Genomic DNA, 20,596 nt, shown 5'->3' with positions numbered 1-20,596 from the left:
ATTTGACATGACATGGAGAGATCTTGAATTTGTAGAGAATTAAACAATATTTTTTTAAAATTTTTAATTTAATTAATTTTTTAAGTTGTAAAAACTAAAACGATTTAAAAGTTAAGATGTTAAATTTTAGAAGTAAAAAACTATTTTTCAATCTTGATATAATAATTTAATTAATTTTTAAATTGTAAAAAAATTAAGATGTGGATAAAAAAAATAAAAAATGCAAATGTTATAATACTTTGTATTGAAAGAAAACTATAAAAATATTTTTAAAATAATGTGACAAAATGGAATTTATTAAAATAAAATAAGGCTTAGTAAAAAGATTTTACGAGATTCTTTATAAAGATATTATATATCTCTTGCTTTTATTCATATCGATAGAGATATCATGTATTTGATTCTCTTTTATTATTATCAAATATTCTCTCTTTAAATTGTTTTTCACCCAAACTTTTTTTGTGCGTTTTTTGTATGCATCCTTTATTCTTTCTCTCATGACTTACACATATCTAACAATTCTTGCATTAAAAATACTCTTTCCACATGAATAAAATCTGAAATGATCATCCGATTATGATAAAAGACATGTCAAAGTGAGTCAACCCGGTTCAAATGGGTTGGCTCACCACGAGCTGGGTTATAAATGAATGAACTCAATCCAGCTCAACGTACAACGGATTGGTAGGTTAAGTGGGTTGGCTCACTAACCTACACAAAAACAAATTATGTATTTATTTTTAAGTATTCAAATATTTAAATAATTTGTGAAATAAACCATGAGATGACAATCAAAGTAAAATCAGAACAAATGTCTTTATCATGTTCACCATCAATATAAGGTGAATTGTTTTCAATAAAGTGTCTATATAGTCGAAGAAAACATGATTAATATTACACATTTTCTGTCATACTATTTAAAAAAATATAAATAAAAAACTATACATTTTTGTCATTTTAATTTAGAAAATTTTGTTTATAAGACCGTTGTTTGAGAAATTTACTATAAATATTATAATTAAAGATTAAAGTATCAATGTATATAACTTGACAATCAAATTAATTAAACATTCAAAATATTCAGATATTATTGAGCAACACTCTAGCATTTAAAAATATGAAATTGTGAACCTATATAAGTAGGGATAATAAATAATTATTAAAAAAATTAAAAGAAATTGTAAAAAAATATTGGTGGGTTAAGTGGATCAACTCACCCTTAACTCGAGTTGAACCCGTTCAACCCGTAGGTTAGGTGAGCCGGATTGAGCTCAACCAACTTTTGAAAAAGCTGAATTTTTTTCAATCCAACCCAACTCGAATCCGTGGTGAGCCGGATTAACTCTTGAAACTCATTTTGACTTCTCTATATACAACTAGTATCCCAACTTAAGAAAAAACAATTAATTACATTTGATTTATCTTTAATAAAATTAAGAAAAAAAAAGTAACTCTAAATTTTAAAAAATAAGAGATACAAAGTATAAATATTAAAACGAATCATTGTTTTATAAAAGAAAAAAAAACACAATATTTTAAATTTTAAAGAAATTATAAGTAAGGATCTTAAAAAATTAAAAATATATGCTGAACATATTAAATATATATTTGAAAAATTTTCATCTTTTTCAAAAATTATCAACGAAAACTATTTTTTTACAGAAAATAAAACAAACTTAAATATGTTCAAACTTAAATATGTTCGTTGAAATATATTAAAATATCTAGTGATAACATTTTAAATATTTCTATAAAAAATAAAAAATAAAAGAACTTTATGTGTATGATAAAAGAAAAAAGAGTTACGTGTAAGAACAAGATATAGCCAGAGTCATGAGCCGAACAGTTTGAAAGAAGAAAGGGGGCCCACCAAAATTCATTCTCTTTATTTCCTTACTTTCATTTCTAAACCCAAACAAACATTTCTTATCTTCTAAAAAGTGCCTTTAACAGATACACATATTTTTATTATTGTTTTCAAACATCTATTTATTTTAGTAAGATATAATTATGAATTCTAAAATATCTAAATGCTCAATACAACACCATATTCTGAATTTGAAATCAAAATCATTATTAAATTCAAATAATTTCACAACCAAAGAACAAACATAACCAAATTGCCTCAATAATTTTCTTCATCCATATCTTGTAGTACACATAATGATAACTTGTACTACATATAATGACACAATCAAATTATTAGAGCTTATTCTTCTTCTGTTTTCCATTTTATCCAAATGAAAACATGAAAATCTCCTCTTTATCTACAATTTAAATTTAATTTGACTTTATTAAAGCAAATTAAAGCTATTATATATTAAAATTCAATGAATATTTTTAAATAATACAATATAAAATTATTAGAGGTTGATTATTTCAAAGTTAAATATATTTTTAATTCTTAAATTTTAATACGAAATTAAAAGTTATTTTTTCAAAACTTTAAAACAATTTGATTTTCAAAATTAAAAAATAAATGTTTATAGTATTTGTGATTAAAATGACGTTAAATTTTTTTTATGTTTCAAATGACATTTTTTGTTTGTTATATTTAAAATTGTTTATATTATTTGATATATTTTAGTTAAAATAGAAGTTTCAAAGACCATTTAACACGTAAAAAAAATATTAACATCTATTAATTTATTTGCCAATTAAAAAGATAAAAGTAGTCTGACTCAGAACAAATTTAGTTAAGAAATTAAATTCACTTGATTTTAAAGCATTGTAGTTTTTAGAATTTTCTAATATACTTTTTATTATATACAAATTTGAACTAAATTCTATATTATTTTATTAATCATGAAAAAAATCATACTAATATACTATAATAACCACAACATATGTTAATATATATTAAATAATATTTATAAATGATAATTTTAAATATTATGCCAATACCCATACCAAACATAAATATTAAATCATTCTAAACAATATCTAAATAAAAATAAAAGTTAATTCAACATATTCATAGAAGAATGGAAACATTAGCATTATATATATTTGACCAATTAAGTCCAGAACAGAAATTTAATTAAAATTTTTCGTTTAAAATATAAATAAATAAAATAAAAAAGTTTTCAATTGACGTTTTCCCTTCAACAACCTCAAATTGACAATGTTTACTTATAAGTATGTAAAAGAAGAGAAAGAAAAAGGTCGTTCAAAAAATATATTAGTAATGTAATTTTTAGTAAAGATATTAATTTAATCACCTAAACACAAGAGTTGTTATGTATGTTTTACGAGTAACAACTCATGTTTGACCCTATCAACTCAGTACACACATCAAGGAAAACTCATGTAAGTGATGAGTATCAGTTTAAAAAACTCGTTAAATGTCAATCACAGCTTTTATCCCAAATATCAGGAATGTATATATATATATATATATATATATATATATATATATATATATATATATATATATATATATATATATATATATATATATATATATATATTCGTTTTTATTTTTTTTAAATTTGAATTTTATTTATTTTTTAATTATATTTATTTTTTACTTTTATTCATTTTTTAAACATATTATATTAAACCAAATTTAAATTTAAAAATTAAAAAATATAAGAAAAAATAATTTAAATTTAAATTTTAAATAGAATTAAAAGAATTTAAATAAAATAAAAGAAAGTACATATATTAATTATATAAATAAAATAATTATAAAAATACTTATAAAATAAATAAATCAAAAAATAATAAAAATATAATTTTAAATATATATATATATATATATATATATATTTCAGAAATCGATTTTCGATAATATATTATGATATCGGAAGTATTTTTTATTAGAAATCTGACATTCGAATTTTGGGATGTAATTTCTGTGGCTTTATTAAAATAGTCAAAAAATATTTTTAAGATTTAAAAAAATTTGGAAGTGCAGAAAAAATTTGGAGATGCAGAGAAAAAATCCCTTCAATTTTAAGGCTTGTAATACAAGTAGTTTCTACCTGCACCTCCGTAACGGTTTTTTTTTTCTCTGTCCCTATAATTTTTTTTTTCATTTTGTTTTTTTTTTAATTGTACAGTCTATGAGTGATTTTTAACTTTTAGATCGTATAATCTAAAATAAAAATTTACATTCAAAATGTGTAATTTAAAATTTATTTTTCTTAAAATAATGTCTACAATCACAGAATTTAAAAGTTTTTTTTTTTTTTTGGATTACACAATAAAAAAGAGCGAAATGAAGTTTTCTAAAGTAGGAGTGCAGGAAGAAAGTTATGGAGATGTAGGAACAAACTGCCTGATAGAGTCATATAAATAATAAGGCCCATCTGATACACTCATATAAATAAATAAAAGATGGCCCATGTAGTTTTGTGACATTCGGAAACTTTTGACAGACAGAAAAAAGAATACCAAATTTAAATTAGTGATTTTTTATTTTATAGTTAAAAGGGACAAAAAAAAAGTTTGAAGAAAAACCCCTCAAGTCCTTATTATAGCAGTCTCATAAAAGGGTAATTTCAAAGGGGTATATTATGCTTTTATATCCAATGCTTCATACGCAATAAATAATTTATTTTATATTTTATTATAATTACATGTTTGTGATAGACAAGTAATATAATAATATATTTGTCATAGTTGAGTGAGAATATTACTATTTAATAATAACGACACGATTTTTTAAAGTCAATTTTCTAATATAAGTTTTTAAATAATAGAATTTGAATAGAAAATTATATTTAATGTTTGTTACGAATTTTATATTCCATCTCATTTTAAAATGTAAAAAGTATATAAAAGTAACTATCTTCCATGTAATTTTATTTGAAAAAATGAAGACAATAATGCTAAACACAACTATTAAAGTTTCCTAAATATCAATTTCTTTTAGTGGTGACAAAATAGGTGATTCTAGATTATAGATAAGCAATAATTACTTGCAAAAAAATCAATTTTTTTTTCATTTGATTTGAAATCTTCACATGATCGAGAATATACGAAATATTGTAACCCACAAAAGTTATTTTATATTTTAGCTTTCAAGAAAAGCTAACATAGATGCCTAAACTATAATTTATCTTCTTTTTTTCCTCACCCACACCAGCTAAGAGATGCTACATACTACTAAAAGTGTCCTATATATTACATACTTAAAGTAAAAGAAGTGTAATATAAGTCAATTTTATTAAAAAAAAATAATATATTCCTCTTGTGACATTTGACATATAGATTTGGTATGGTTAGTAATATGAAGACTTTAGATACATATATATTTCATTTAATATTGCCTTTATATCTAGCCTTATACGCAATAAAATATGTAATAAAATGAACCATATTATAAATCTGAATTTTACTCAAGAAATATTCATAAATCTAAATGCTTTAAGTGATTATTAATACTACATAACATGATTCGTTATTTAAGGAGGTCAAACGTTATAACCAATATTCTAAAGGAGTTTTTATTGAGATGGAAAAGGCTCACCAAATTTAATGTGCTATAATCTAATTTCAATAATAATAATAAAAAAAAAACTATTCATTTAAGTCCTCAAAAACCCTTCTTTTTAAGGATTAGTTTGTTTGCCTAATGGAGTGACTTAGATTGTTAATAGTCTTGCACATGCATTGATGATTACTTTATTTTATTTATAAACTTTCAACTATAGTTGTCAAAATAGATCAAAATCATGCATTAACTCAGTCCACCACGAGTTCAAGCTCGATAGAATTGAATCTTTTTACAAATTTCACTATGAGTTAATTTTTACCTTATCCACCAATAATTCATTTCATCTAGGTTGAACCCATGATAAGTCAGATTAACTCACCAACCTACTTGGAGATAAATGGTCGCACAAAATTTTTATATTTAAGTTGGGTTGGGTTGCTTTTTTTTAGGTAATATATTGGGTTGATAAATGCAAACATAATATTTTTTTGTGGTTTTAGTTTGTATTTGGGGTTGAACATTATTTTGGATTGTATTTGGATTATATTGAAGTTTATTTAGATTTTAATCACAATTAAAGTTTAGTTTCTTTGTGACGAAAGAAAAAAAAATATATTTTTTTAATTAAGTAAGCTCGTGAACCAGTAGATCAATCCGTTAAACCCATCAACCCGTGGTGGATCGAGCCGGATTCAAACTTTTTTAGCTCACAAATAAGTGAGCCGGATTAGGTTAACTCAATAAATGACCAACTTATTATGAGTTGCATTGTATAACTCATTTTGACAATTTTACTCTCAACGAACTGATATATTTAAAGTGGATCTGTATTTCTTAATTATAATCAGGAAAACGTGTTTTCATATGCATAAAAGGACAAGAAAATAATATTAAAGGATTTATAACATTAATACTTTTATGGTGTTGTTGTTGAACTATATATAGGATATGTCGCGAACGAGCACAATTCATTGCAAAACTGAAAACATGCAATGGCGGATCTTAATCACAAATTTTGGAGGGGCCAAAATAATATAATTATTTGACTATTAAATTGTTGGATCATTAATAATGTTTTAAAAATTGGTTCCTCTAACTAAATAATTTAATCTTTAGTATAATGTTATGAAAAATATAATCTATCTTGTTTCCATCTTCATGAATAGTTTCACTTTTATCACTTTTGAATAATGAATCTATTCTTTTATTATTCATCAATATACCTATTTTTTAAAATAATATTAAAATAATTTATCATACCTTACTAAAAAAATTGAGAAGTGTAAATATTAAAGAAAAAATATAGTATATTTAAGTTACAATTAAAAATCGGTTATGAAAAAACACATAATACATTATTTTTTCTTCTATATTCATAAAAAATGAATCTATCAAAGGTTTATGAGATAAAAGAAATAATGTTAACTATTAAATAAATATTTAATTATCAAGTAAGATAAAAGATAATTACTTTTCTTTTCTTCAAAAAAGAAATAAGATAAATGGGAAATGAGAGAAAAAATAATTATCTTTTTTCTTTAAAACAAATATGACAGTGAGGAATGAGTATAATTTTTGTAAAACTAACAAGACAATAAGAAAGAACATAAAAAATATCTTAATAAATATTTTGTTTAATTATTCTTTTGGTTATTATTTTAGTTCAGAAATGTTAAGTTGGTTATCCAATTTTATTTAGTTTCAATTTGGTTCTGAATTTTGAAAAACTTATGCAATTTGGTTATTTTCATTAAATTTCTTGAAATGGATTGATGCTTCTTCATTAAAATTAAAGTTGTAAATAAAGATAGTTTGTTTTGTTGGTGTAATTAACATAATCTTACTATCAATCTTGATGAAAATTGTTCATCCACTTCAATAAATTTAACGAGAATGATCAAATTACATCAATTTTTTAAAAGTCAATATCAAATTGAGACTAGAAAAAATTTGATGACTAACTTGACATTACTAAAAGCCAAAAGATTAATTAAACCTAAATATTTTTATTCTTTATATATTTAATTTTATGTTTTATTATCTATTAACATTAATTGGTTATATTTTATAAAAAAATAAAAATACAAACAATTTAATTTTCATCTATTTATAGAATATACTACTTATAATTTAAAAAATTTTAAAAAAAAATCAAAAAATTTAAAATAAATATAATTTAAAAAAAAATTCAAAAATCTTGGGGGGGGGCATGGCCCCTCCCAGCACCTACAATGATCCTCCCCTGAAAACATGGGTGTGTGTGTGAATAAGGTTGATAGAAATACGAAAGATAACTGCTTCGTTGTTTGTTGAGAGACACGTATTAAATCAAATTGTGGACCAAACCTAACCTTAGGATGCATATTATTCACCACATAATATAAGTCTACATTCCATGACTTAAATGTGTTAATTAATTAATACAAAAACATCATTTTGGTAACCAGTAACCACAAATCGGTTATGGATAAGAGAGTTATTACCGTTGATTTTCCTCTCTCTGTTTCATGTTTTTTCTTGTACTTCTTATTTGTGATATGTGTGTGATCTCATCGATTTAAGCCACCTATCATAAATAAGTAATAATGTATGAAAAGAAAGAACCAATTGATTAGCATTTACAGCGATTTTTGTTTCTTGGTCGGATTCAAATTTTTGTCAAATTAAGTGTGAAATAACTTACTGTTATAAAAATAAATAGCAAAGGAAGTTACTCCTTAGTAGAAATTAGAAGGATTTAAAAAAAGTAGTAAAAATTTCAAAACCATATTTATTTTCGTATCCACAGTGTCAGCATTAATAGCAAATACATGTCTAATTAATTTGTCGATGTTAGTTAATGACAAACAAAAGGAATGATTAATGGTTTGGCCTTGATGAAGAAAAATGTGCTGCACTTTAACCTCTTTATGGTCTCTTTCGTATATTTTTATATCTATAAAAGAAATAAGCAAGTAGAACTTTTGCGTAATTATTGATGGTTTTTATTTTAAAAATTAATACATTTATCTGATTTTTTTCATTGATTTATTTTTTATGTCTTATTGAACAAAAATATAATTATTGTGGTAAAAAAAATAAATTAGAAGATCACTTAAACAACATGGCCAAAAACTATAGTTACTAGTCACAATTGTTAAGATAAACAATTACCACTAGGTCAAAAGTTATAGTTATTAGTCACGGGCGCAACTTTTTTTACTTAAGAGTGTAACAGTCCAAGTATCACAATTCGATTGTGACCCGGCTCACTTGATCTCTACCACAGAACAATTGATGCCACCCAAAACACTTTTAAAGTCTTAAACTCTTACTTATAATTTATTAATTTTCTCATGGTTTAGAAATAAACATTAAGAATTAATAATCCTTAATTTCATTGATTTCCTTTAATGGACCAGTTTCTTTTATTATTATATCAGAACTTGGAACATAGACTTTTGTATAAGTGACAACATCCGAGTAGTAACTTGAATATTCCTGATGAATGAAATTGAATCCCTTCTTGCTCCAAGCGAAAAAGATTCACTTGCAAACGTTAAGTCAATAAGAGAATATGATCTTGTATAGAAAGAGAGAGTATGACTATATGAAAAGAGAACACGTCATAGAGTCCCTCTTCCTATACTTATTTATAATACTCTCTTTGAGTCTTAGACTCATGTGATAAATCAGTAAGATAATTGTTGGATATTGGGCTCCCTTCTTATGTGGAAAAAAGATCCAAAACTTTAGAAGTCTATGTCTCACTTAACCTAGTGGAGAGAGGGCGGCAAAATAAATAGGAAGAAAGAACAATAGAGTCAGAACACATTGAAAACCCTAGCACATAGGGGGAGACGTAAAGGGAAAAATCTATTCAGGTGTTTCACAGAGCTGTCACCGTAAAATTGGCACCATGGATTCGTTCACCGTTGGATCAGGCTGAAATTTTTACAGCAGGTTCGGAACACATTGTTCTTCATTCTGATAGGTTGGATCGTTGATACGAGGTCTGAGTTAGGAGATATTAATTTCGCACTGCAGCAATAATTTTATAGGTTTTTTTTTTTCTTTTGTTCTTCTCTATTTGAAAGCTTTATTGCTTTGGAATTTGGTTGGGTATTGACACTAATTTGTGGTGTTGATTGATACTCTTTTGTACTCTTGTTGATCAAACTATTTCTTTGGTCTGGACGACTCATGATTTTTACGCTTGATTTGAGGGGTTTTCCACATTTGATGCCTTTATTTGTGATTGTGGTGATTGATTATTGCTGCTCTTTGATCGTTGCTCCTCAAGTTAGGAAATTATATTCGTTGTATTATCTGGTATATTGTTTGTGTTGTTCCTAGCCAATCTATGAGAAGTAACAATCAAAGAGTAGCAATAATAAATCATCATAAACACAAATGAAGGCACCAATACTTTTAACGTGAAAAGGGAAGAAAAACCTATAAAATTATGCCTACAGTGTGAAATTAATATCTTCCAACTCAGACCTTGTATCAACGATTCGACCAGTCAGAATGAAGAACAATGTGTTTCGAACCTGCTGTAAAATTTTCAGTCTGATCCAACGGTGAACGAATCCACAGTACCAATTTTACGGTGGCAGCTCTATGAAAAACGTGAATAGATTTTTTGCTCTACCTTTCTCTCTACGTGCCAGGAGTTTTCAGTATGTTCTAACTCTATTATTCTGCCTTTCTATTTATTTTGTAGCCCTCTCTCCACTAGGTTAAGTGAGACATAAGCTTCTCAAGTTTTGAGTTTTTTTGTTCACATAGGACAGGAGTCCAATATCCAACAATAATAACTTACCGTGATATCTTACCAAACAAGAGTGGACCTTGGTTATGACTAAGGGGAGCCATGGCTCCCCTAAATTTTTTTTATTTTAATTGTTATATATATTTATATATTTTTCAAATTATTTTTATACAATATTTTTTTATTTAAATTAAGTTTATATTATGAAAAATTATAATAAAAAATAAAATAAAGATAAAATAAAAATTAACTTGATAAAAGACTTTGTTAATGTAAGAAATTAATGTTCTATTTCTAGTTATAAGGTAAACTATTAAGAAAGTGTAAGAGGAAAAAAAAAACAAAAAGATAAATTGAGAAAGGGATATTAAAGAACAAAGATATTAAAAAACGTATTTTCACATTATCTTTTAGAGAGAGATTTGATAACACATTCTTACATAATCTCTCCCAAATTAAGTGTTTTCCAAATTAGTATGAATCTCGATTACAATTTTAGGAATTATTTTATGAAATTGATATAAACAATAATTATATTTTTCTCCAAAGAAATATAATCCTAAATGTAAAAATTTATAAATTTTTGTGTTTATTTTATGGTTATTTTATGCTATGATAATGAATGATATTCATTTTTTTCTTCTATTATCATGTTGTTTTGAATGGAGAGAATGAAGAGCTATTTTTTTTTAATTAAAAAAAATAATTTATATATACAAATTTGAATTTGACACCTCTAAGTTTTTTGTTCAAGTTCCGCCACTGTTGCTAAATATACCAATTATAACGGGATACTTGATATTCAAACATAATCATACAGACAAAATTTGTTGCTATGTCAAATAGAAATATCCTATAATACTGCGCCTTAGTGAACCAAATTATCTATTAGAGCCGGACAAGTAAATTATATATTAATTTGATTGTATTTAAACATAGAAAGTTTTCATAATAGGGCATATAGTCCTTAATTATTATTGAACAGTAAATAACATCATGTTAATTGTACATGACATTGTAGATATACTTTTCTGACCTTTGTATAAATTAATAACTTCAATACTTACTGTATCTTATTGACCCATACAATTTCTAATGATACACAAGATCCCAATCACAAGTATAAGCGAACATAATGTTAATAGGGTAATCATGTGAGTTCTTCTATTTTTTCTATAAAGTATATTTAAAATAAAATAGTTTTATATATGATTCTAATAATCTAATTAAGTTCGTATACATGGTAGGTACTAATAGTTTATCTGACAAAATAGCAGAACCAAAGTTTGTGTCATCAGGGTCAAACCATAATAGTCAAACATCTCGCTGGAGAGTAATTTTTATAACTATATCTTTGGTTATGCATTCTGAAATCTTTAAACTTATTCATGATTAATTTTAATTTGAAAAACGTGATATTTTCATAATAATTATTTATGTACACGTGTATGCAGTTTGTAGTTATCTAAAAAATATTAGAAAACAAGTTTTGCTAAGATTTTACAAAAGTCAAAAACAATATTAAACATGTCATTTTTTGAAATAATTTTGCTAAATCAACAACATTTTTCAATAAAGAGATTACTTTTTACCGAGATAAAAAGAAAAATTAGTTTTAGACAATTAAAGATACAATATTTATCAAATTGTGATAACGTCAGTCAATTCTGTTTTTAATGAAGAGTAACTATGACTGAAACGAAAGTAATTAATATAAAGGATTGAGCAGTTTGATGAATCCTAAAATTTTGAGTTGGTTTTTGTGATATTTAAAGCACTTGAGTGCTACTATTGACACATACACATGTTTTTGATGTATTGAAAAAAAAAAAAAAAGAGAGGAGATGATAAGATTTGAAATGAAGTGTTAGGTATGGTGCGAAGCTCCCAAGTTACAACAGTTTATTAGCCACCAAAGTCCAATCTACGTTTCTAGAATTTGACCGCTGTGTGGCTTAACTTCCAAAATCAAATTCATTGCACGACCAAGAAAATCGCCAGCAAGAAACTTAAAATAAATAAACAAGGTCAAACGAAAAGAGAGACAATGAAATCATGTTCTAGAAAGGAATCAAAATATCAATATTCATTTCATATTGTTATCCACTGTTCACTATTAAAATATTAATAATGTTATCCTCATCGCAATTTCTGGCAAGCTAACTCTTATTTAATCGTGCCTCTGAGCAAGATCCTAAATCAACCTTATTTATATACATAAGATTAGGCGTTATTGTGTTTGTGTAAGATTTTATAAATATATTTATTAAAAATTAAAAATAAAGTAAAATATATCAAAAAAAAATGGAAAAATAACTATAAATACAAAAAAAAAATAGAGATAAATGGTTATATAAAAAGTTTAATAAAATTGAAATTTTAAAATGTAAACGAAAAAGAGAGAATTTCCATTACATATTATTATTATTATGGATTTACGATAATTTCATCTATCTAATCTAGGTGTTCGGTTAGAGATAATAAAAATATTGTATTGAGCTTATAACATTGTGATCGTTTAACACCCAATTCTATACATCTTTCTCTAAACGAGGGGTCATAATAGAAAGACCTTATATAATATTGCTTTGGATATAACCCAAGCCTACTACTTTTTTTCTCTCCATTCTTATTGGATACATTAAGTTGTTGAATTTGTTTGTCCTCATACTTCATGTTGCGATATGTGACAAGAGACAAAAATCCTCTTTTCTTCCATTTATCTTTTTCATTACCATTCCGTTTTATTTATTTTTTAAATATTTCATTAGTCCATGTTTTTTCACCAAAATCTTGAATAGATTTTTAGATTTTTTTTAATCTCAATTAGGTTTATATTTTAAAAAAATGTGTAACAATTAGGTTCATTCCATTAGTATGATGTTAGCGACATTATTTTTAAATTCAAATATAAAATTTATAAAATAGTTATTTTTAAACTAACCTAACATTTATATATAAATTACTTAAAACAATTTTGTAACAAGTTAAAATAAATATATTTAAAATTTTAAAACAAAATATAAATAAAGTTTAATGTAAAATATAAATTTAAATAAACTTAGTATTATTAAAATATTTAATAAAATATAAATTTTAATAAAAATATCATTATAACATTAATATAAAATTTAAATTTGGTTTCAATTTGGAGGGAATGAAATTGAAAAATTAAAAAAAAAATAATGGACTGAAGTGGAATCAAAATAACAAATATATGGTTCAAATTGAGATTGAAACAATGACTTGACACGTGTCACCATATTGAATTGACACGTCGCACAATACTAACGTGACACATGACATAAATAATTTTCAAAAAAAAAAGTTAAAAAATTAAATAAAATTTTAAATATAAAAGATTCAAAAAAAATTAAAATATTAAAAAAACTTAAAAAAATAGGAACTGACACATGACACATCCTTAACCATGTTAACACCATATTAACCGAATAAACCTAATTGTTAAGCATTTTTTAAAATATGAACCTAATTAAGACTAAAAAATTTGGAGACCTATTGAGATTTTGGTACAAAAATATGGACCAATAAAATATTTTAACATTAATTTTTTTAATTAAACTCACAACTTCTCTCATTCTTCTTTATACATCCTTCAAATCAATCTTATTTCTTTAAATTATTAGAATTAAAGTCAGGACTTTTCTCTTTCATCTAATTACTAATTCACCTTATCACTCATGATTTTATATTCATTGTAATTATCAACTAGTAGGATTGTAATAACATGATTCCTATTCGTTTTCAGATATTTTTTCCACATAACATAATGTTGTTTGAGTGTATAAAATCAAATGTTGTCAAAGGGTTTTACTATAAACTAGTTTGAAATATTGTTACACAATCAAATTTTTTTTCCTATGACATATATTGTTTTTGTGTCTGATATTTTATAATTATGAAAATATTAAAGAGTAAAAGCGTGCGAGTATATATGATTATTAGACTAACTTCATCGTGCAACTTTGTCTCTAAAAATAATTAGAATATTCATAGACGAATTTGCAGACAAAGTATAGTAGCGATAGGCATTTTCGCCTCTACACGTCATATCTGAAATAGATTTTATTTATTTATTTCGATTATATAGTTACTAATATTTGTTTCTATATTTATGTATCCGATTTTGGTAACAGAAGTTTCGTATCCTTGTAAAACATTTTTTTAGTGGCGTCAAATTGAATTACACGAAATGGATCTTTCTACGTATCTCAGTTGTAATATGCTATAATATTCTGTACTTATGATAATAAATACATCATATGCTAATAATTATATAAAAGCCATCTGAACCGATAGTAATATTTATAATATACAATACATATATTTAACATTATTAATACAAAAAAATGACTAATTATATCCTTTAATATTAATTATAATATTGTTTTTATATGTACTTATTGATATTATGTTAGTGTATGCTATTTATGAATATCTAATAAATACACAATAGTTAATCTTTTAATTTGTATTTACTAACAAATGTTAATATTATTATACATTTATTACAATTGTTATTACTATATATTACATTAAATTATATTCAAACAAACACATTATAAGTTATATTTATTAATTTTAATATTTTTCTGTGTAACATTAATATCCTCCATTCAATATTAAATATATGTGTAAAAGACATAATGGTGTAAATGTTTCATTGTTATAAAAGTCAACTACTTATTGATACTACAAAACATGACAGACAAATGATCTTTATATAAAAAAATTGGGAAGTCTAGAGGTTCTCATTTAGTTATATTTTCCTTCATAACATTTGGTTTAGTTTGAAATTTATCTATCCAAACATATAATTGATTGCGAGATTTCAAGGTACAAGAAAACCAACAGTTTCATAAAATTCCAAATGAGAGAAATCCTTTGAGTTTTTCTCACTTTCCCTTAACTCTAAACGACAAAATCCTCAGAATTGGAGTGTAGTGGAGTTCAACGTGGTTGTGCTACAAATGCCACAAAATCATTTTTTTACTTATTTTGCATGGCCAGGGACGTGCTTCTTCATGCAAAAAAATAAAATAATATTATTTTTCAGTTTTGATTAATGAGAATATGCATTTTAGACAGTGTGAGTGAAAAGAAAGAATAAAAAAAAAACTATTTCGTTGTTTTTGTTGTTTAACATGGTTGAATATAGTACAAAAGTTATAATTAATACATCATTTAGGGAAAAAATTAATGTATTTTGTATTCTTTTTAAAATTGGTAACATTTTTTTTGGTGGTGTTTACATGTATTATTAACATTAGAAAATCATGATAAAGCTATATATTCGAGAATCTCATTCAATACATAGACAGAAGTAATTGATATTAGTCGAGGTGGTGAAGAGTTGAATAGATGTGAAATTAAAAATAAAAAATACATTACTTTTTTCCTTGAATAGTTACAGAAGAAACGTAATAGATTATGTAAGGAGCGAGGAAAAAGAGAGAGACGCGTGTGTAAGATGGAATGAAATAGTTGACTAAATAAAAACAGAAAGTAATATTTTATAAAAAAATGAAGAAAAAAAAGGCAGTTAGAAAATGATATGATTTAGTTTGGAAGTTTCTGGGGTGATTACACGAATTATATTGTTACTGTGGAACACCGTCTCTGACCAAAATCCGATGTAACTTCAACCAAGACTTCATAACCTATGAACCTTCTCTTCCCCTTCATCACTCAACAAAAACGAATCATTTATAAGCGCTTCCTCTTTTTCTTCTTCACTTTATAAAATCTCATACCCTTTTTTTTTTCTTCTCTCTCTAGAGTTTCACCTTCCTCTACACAGTGAGCCAAATGAAGAACTCAAGTGGCTCTAGAGAAAATGGAGGAATTTACCTTTTTCTCCTCCTCCTCATCGTTCCTCTTGCGGCTGCACAATCTCCTAACAACCAAAACGAATCGTATTACAACCGCTTCAGCCCTTCCATGGCCATCATAATCGTCATCCTCATCGCCGCCGTCTTCCTCATGGGCTTCTTCTCCATCTACATCCGCCACTGCGCCGACACCCCCTCCGCCAGCATCCGCAACCTCACCGGAGCCACCGCCCGCCCCCGCCGCGGCCTCGACCAGGCGGTCATCGACACGTTCCCCACGCTCGAGTACTCCGTGGTGAAGATCCACAAGCTTGGAAAGGGGACGCTGGAGTGCGCGGTGTGCTTAAACGAGTTCGAAGACACCGAAACGCTGCGTTTGATCCCCAAGTGCGATCACGTGTTCCACCCGGAGTGCATCGACGAGTGGCTCGCCTCCCACACTACTTGCCCCGTTTGCCGCGCCAACCTCGTCCCCGAGCCCGGAGACTCCGTCAGGGGAATTCCAGTTCTCAATGCTCCGAACGACATCGAGGACCAATCCGAAGCCCAACCCGAGGCCCACGACGACGCCGTCGAGCCTCTTCCCGAACAGCAGCAAGAGCCTAAGCTTCCAATTTCCTCTGAACCCCCTCAATTGCTCAGCCTAAACCAGACGCTGAACCGGAACCGCACTAGAGGCTCCCGGTCGGGCCGCCCCCGCCGGTTCCCCCGCTCTCACTCGACCGGTCATTCGCTGATTCAACCCGGCGAGGACACTGAGCGGTTCACCTTGAGGCTTCCCGAGGAAGTTAGAAAACAGATACTTCTCAACCCGGAACTTCATCGAGCGAGAAGCTTGGTTATGTTGCCAAGGGAAGGTAGTTCGCGGCGTGGATATCGAACCGGCGAGGGAAGTAGCAGAGGGAGGTCTTCGCGGCGGTTGGACCAGGGCTTTAAGTCCGACCGCTGGGTTTTCACTATGGCGCCGCCCTTCTTAGTGAGGGCCTCTTCCGTTAGGTCGCCAAGGGTGGCCAATAACGGCGGCGCAGGAACATCAGCTGCTGCGCCCTTTCCGCCGCCGGCTGCTGTGGATTCTGTTTGAATTTGTTCCTTAATTTATTGAATTAATCGATTTTTTTTCTGCCACGGTTTATTTTTTGGTCTGAAATTGGGAAGACGTGTATAATATTTGCCACACTTGTTTTGCGTTGAAGAAAATTAGCTGGAGTCGTGAATTGTGATGGTTTCGTAAGCCATAATCTTTGTCACCGGTTCAGCTAAAAGGGAATGCCCAGAAAGTAGAAAGCTTTGGCAGCGATGAGAACAAAAAGCTAGATTTTTGTTTGGAGGCACAGGAGATCCGCAGGGAAAATGGCATGCACATTACGTGTACAGATTATACATGAACCTTGTTATTTTTTTCTTTTTTTTTTTTACTTTGGTGATTCTTGTAGTGAGTTTGGGTAACTGGAAGGAAGATAAAAAATGAAAACGAAAAACATGATGAGACTCGAAAAGGAGATTCAAAAGAAAAGCTACCACAACGAAGGAGGAAGAACATGCATGTCAGAAAATCGAAATTGTCCTCACCAGCCTGGAAAAGAACCCGACATAAATAAGATGTAGAAAAAAATAATAATGTATTTGATTAGTAAATTTTGTCATTATAAGTTAAAAAATAAAGTTTTCTTTTTTATAATCGCTTTTTTTTATTAATAACATTTTAAGAATTATGTATTATCTTAAAAAAAACAAAGACAAAATAGGAGAGATTCTTTTATAAAAAAAAGGAAAAAAAATGATACCATTTAACAATATTTATAAGGATAAAATCATCTTAACAAAATAATAATTTTTACATTTTTTAATAAAAATAAAAATAATTTTCGGTAAAATAGATAATTGAAATTCAAATCAATAAAATTTAAAATAATATCAATATTTTATTAACATAAAATTTCAGAAATTCTTCTGGCCTTCAAGTTTATTTATAGTACATGCACTACAAATTTAGTGATCAATTATAATTTTTTATTTATATTAATGACTATTTTAGTAATCAATTTTTTATTATTAAAAATTAATAATAAATTAAATGCTTTTTTTAAAGTACAACATTTTGTTTATAATTGCTTTCTTTTGTTTTTGAAAAAAAAAAGATATATTTTTTTCTCTCATTTCTCATGTATTCTCTTCTATTCTTGAAAAAGAAAAAAAGGTAATTCTCTTTTGTCTCACTTGATAGTGAAATATTAGTTTATTAATTTATTTCATGAAAATCTTATATATTAATTTTTTATTTTATGAACATAGGAGAAAAAATATTATATTGTGTGTTTTTCTATAACTAAATTTAATTTATCATCAATTTTTCCTTTACCTTGTACGTCTCTCAATTTTTTATTAGATTATGATAAATTATATTTTAGTCTTAATTGTATTTTAAAATAGTTATATTGATAAAGAATAAAAGAATATATTTATTTTTTTAAAATGATAAAGGGCTGAATAATAGATATAAATGATAAAGAATAGATTAAAAATAATATATATCTGAAGATGAAAACACGACAAATTCAACTTCTTTAGATATTTTGAATCATGATATTGATGATCCAATTCTTCAGTTAGAGGAGCCATTTCTTAAGGTTCAAAGAATTATATGTGAGGAGTTTCATATTAATTATTTGGAAAGTAATCCAAAACAACTTCTTCAAATATGGGAATATCCAATAAGCCAAAAAGATGAAATTAGAAGAGCTTATTTAAAATGGGATCCATATGAAATACAACTTGAAAACTATCTTTAAAGAAAAAACATCCAAGGAGATTTCAATCTAATTGGTTTAAAATTTTTCTTTCATGGCTAGAGTATTCCCCAACTAATGATAGAGCTTATTGTTTGGCATGTTATCTATTCAGTTCAAAGCTATATGGTCGTCCTAGGTTAGATGTGTTTACTAAACAAGGTTTTAGATCATCGGAAAAGGTTAATGCAAGAAAAAAAATGTGCATTTCTCAACCACATTGGAGATAGTCATTGCTCACCGCATAACAATGCAATGAAAGTTTGTGAAGACTTGTTGAATCAATCTATGTACATTAATAACATTATAAACTATAGGGCTGGACAAAATATACCGAACTGCACTGCACTATCAATAACTGCACTGAACTAAAAAATAGTTCGCCTGAACTGCACTGAACTGAAAAACAATTCAGACGAACTGAACTGCATTGTTTTTTTTTTCTAATAAACTGAATTGTACTGGACTGCACTGCACTATAATATGAACTGAACTGTTATAAACTGAACTGTTTTGTGAATTGCACTAAGTTTGAAATGAACTGCACTATTTTTGAACTGGATTGAACTATTTTTTAACTGAACTGCATTACTTTTGAATTTAACTAGACTGTTTTTGAACTGAATTACATTGATTTTGAACTAAATTGCACTAGTTTTGAACTGAATTTCACTGTTTTGAATCGAATTGTACTGATTTTGAATCAACTACACTATTTTTTAAACCAAACTATACTATTTTTGAACTAAATTATACTAATTTTGAATCAAACTATACTACTTTTAAACTAAATTATACTATTTTTAAACCAAAGTTTGAAAGTGTTTAGGAAAACTAATTTTACAACTTTATTAATTTTTTTCTTTTAAACATGTCTTAATACCCATCTTATTAGTTGTAAATACATTATAAAATGTATGTTTAAGTAAAATACAAGTGATGAATTTAAATATAGAAGAAATATATATATATATATATATATATATATATATATATATATATATATATATATATATATATAAATGTAAGAAGGGCTGAATTATTATTCACATGGACTTGAATTTAAATAAAGATATATATTTTTAAAATAGAAATGGAAAAACATATTAACATCCTATCGGTGCTTAACAAATACTCTTTAATTTGTAGAGGAAGTCCATATTTAACAAATACGTCAATAACTTTAATGGTTTCTTTGCAAAAAAAACATGCATCCAAATTGGTTCTTTTTCTCATTAAAGTTTATCATTGTCTGTATTTTTTGAACCTTGTTTATTAGCTTTCAAACATAAAAATCTAAGTTTTTTTACTGTAACAGTTGGTGCTGATTGAAACAAAAGAAATGGAGACTGTTCTAATATAGAATAGGAAAGGGACACCCAGTTTAGTTCGTACATAGGTTAACTGATATAAGTTTGGTTTGTTGAAACTGAACTGAAAAACAGTTAAGTTCAGTTTTAATTACAAATAGTTCAGTTTTGTTCAGTATAAAACAATGCAGTTAACCATGGATCAGTACAATTCAGTATATTATGCCCACCCCTAATAAACTATAATAATATAATGAAAGCCTTTGTGGTTTTTGTTTTGTTAATGTTCATTATACAAAATTATGTATTTATTTTTTTATTGTATTAATAACGATAATTAAATATATAAATTTTGGGTGTATTATTTTGGCTCCCCCAACAATGTTGGTCAAGATCCGCCATTAATAATGACTAACAATTTTTGGTGACTAATTTGATTATTAATGAAGCAT

General features: G+C 26.7%; 1 protein-coding gene across 1 annotated transcript; it reads left to right on the top strand.

Annotated features, from left to right (window-relative positions):
- Nucleotides 1-15,834: 15,834 nt before the first annotated feature.
- On the top strand, nt 15,835-17,660 carry LOC114192535 (E3 ubiquitin-protein ligase ATL6). The gene has a single exon (XM_028082283.1). The coding sequence runs from the start codon at nt 16,026-16,028 to the stop codon at nt 17,127-17,129; it is 1,104 nt and encodes a 367-aa protein (XP_027938084.1). The 5' UTR covers nt 15,835-16,025; the 3' UTR covers nt 17,130-17,660.
- The last annotated feature ends 2,936 nt before the right edge of the window (nt 17,661-20,596 follow it).

Source organism: Vigna unguiculata, chromosome 7, assembly GCF_004118075.2.
Source record: "Vigna unguiculata cultivar IT97K-499-35 chromosome 7, ASM411807v1, whole genome shotgun sequence".
In the NCBI taxonomy this organism is placed as follows: Eukaryota; Viridiplantae; Streptophyta; class Magnoliopsida; order Fabales; family Fabaceae; genus Vigna; species Vigna unguiculata.
Note: the sequence above shows the minus strand (reverse complement) of the source record. Positions and strands in the feature narration are given on the sequence as shown.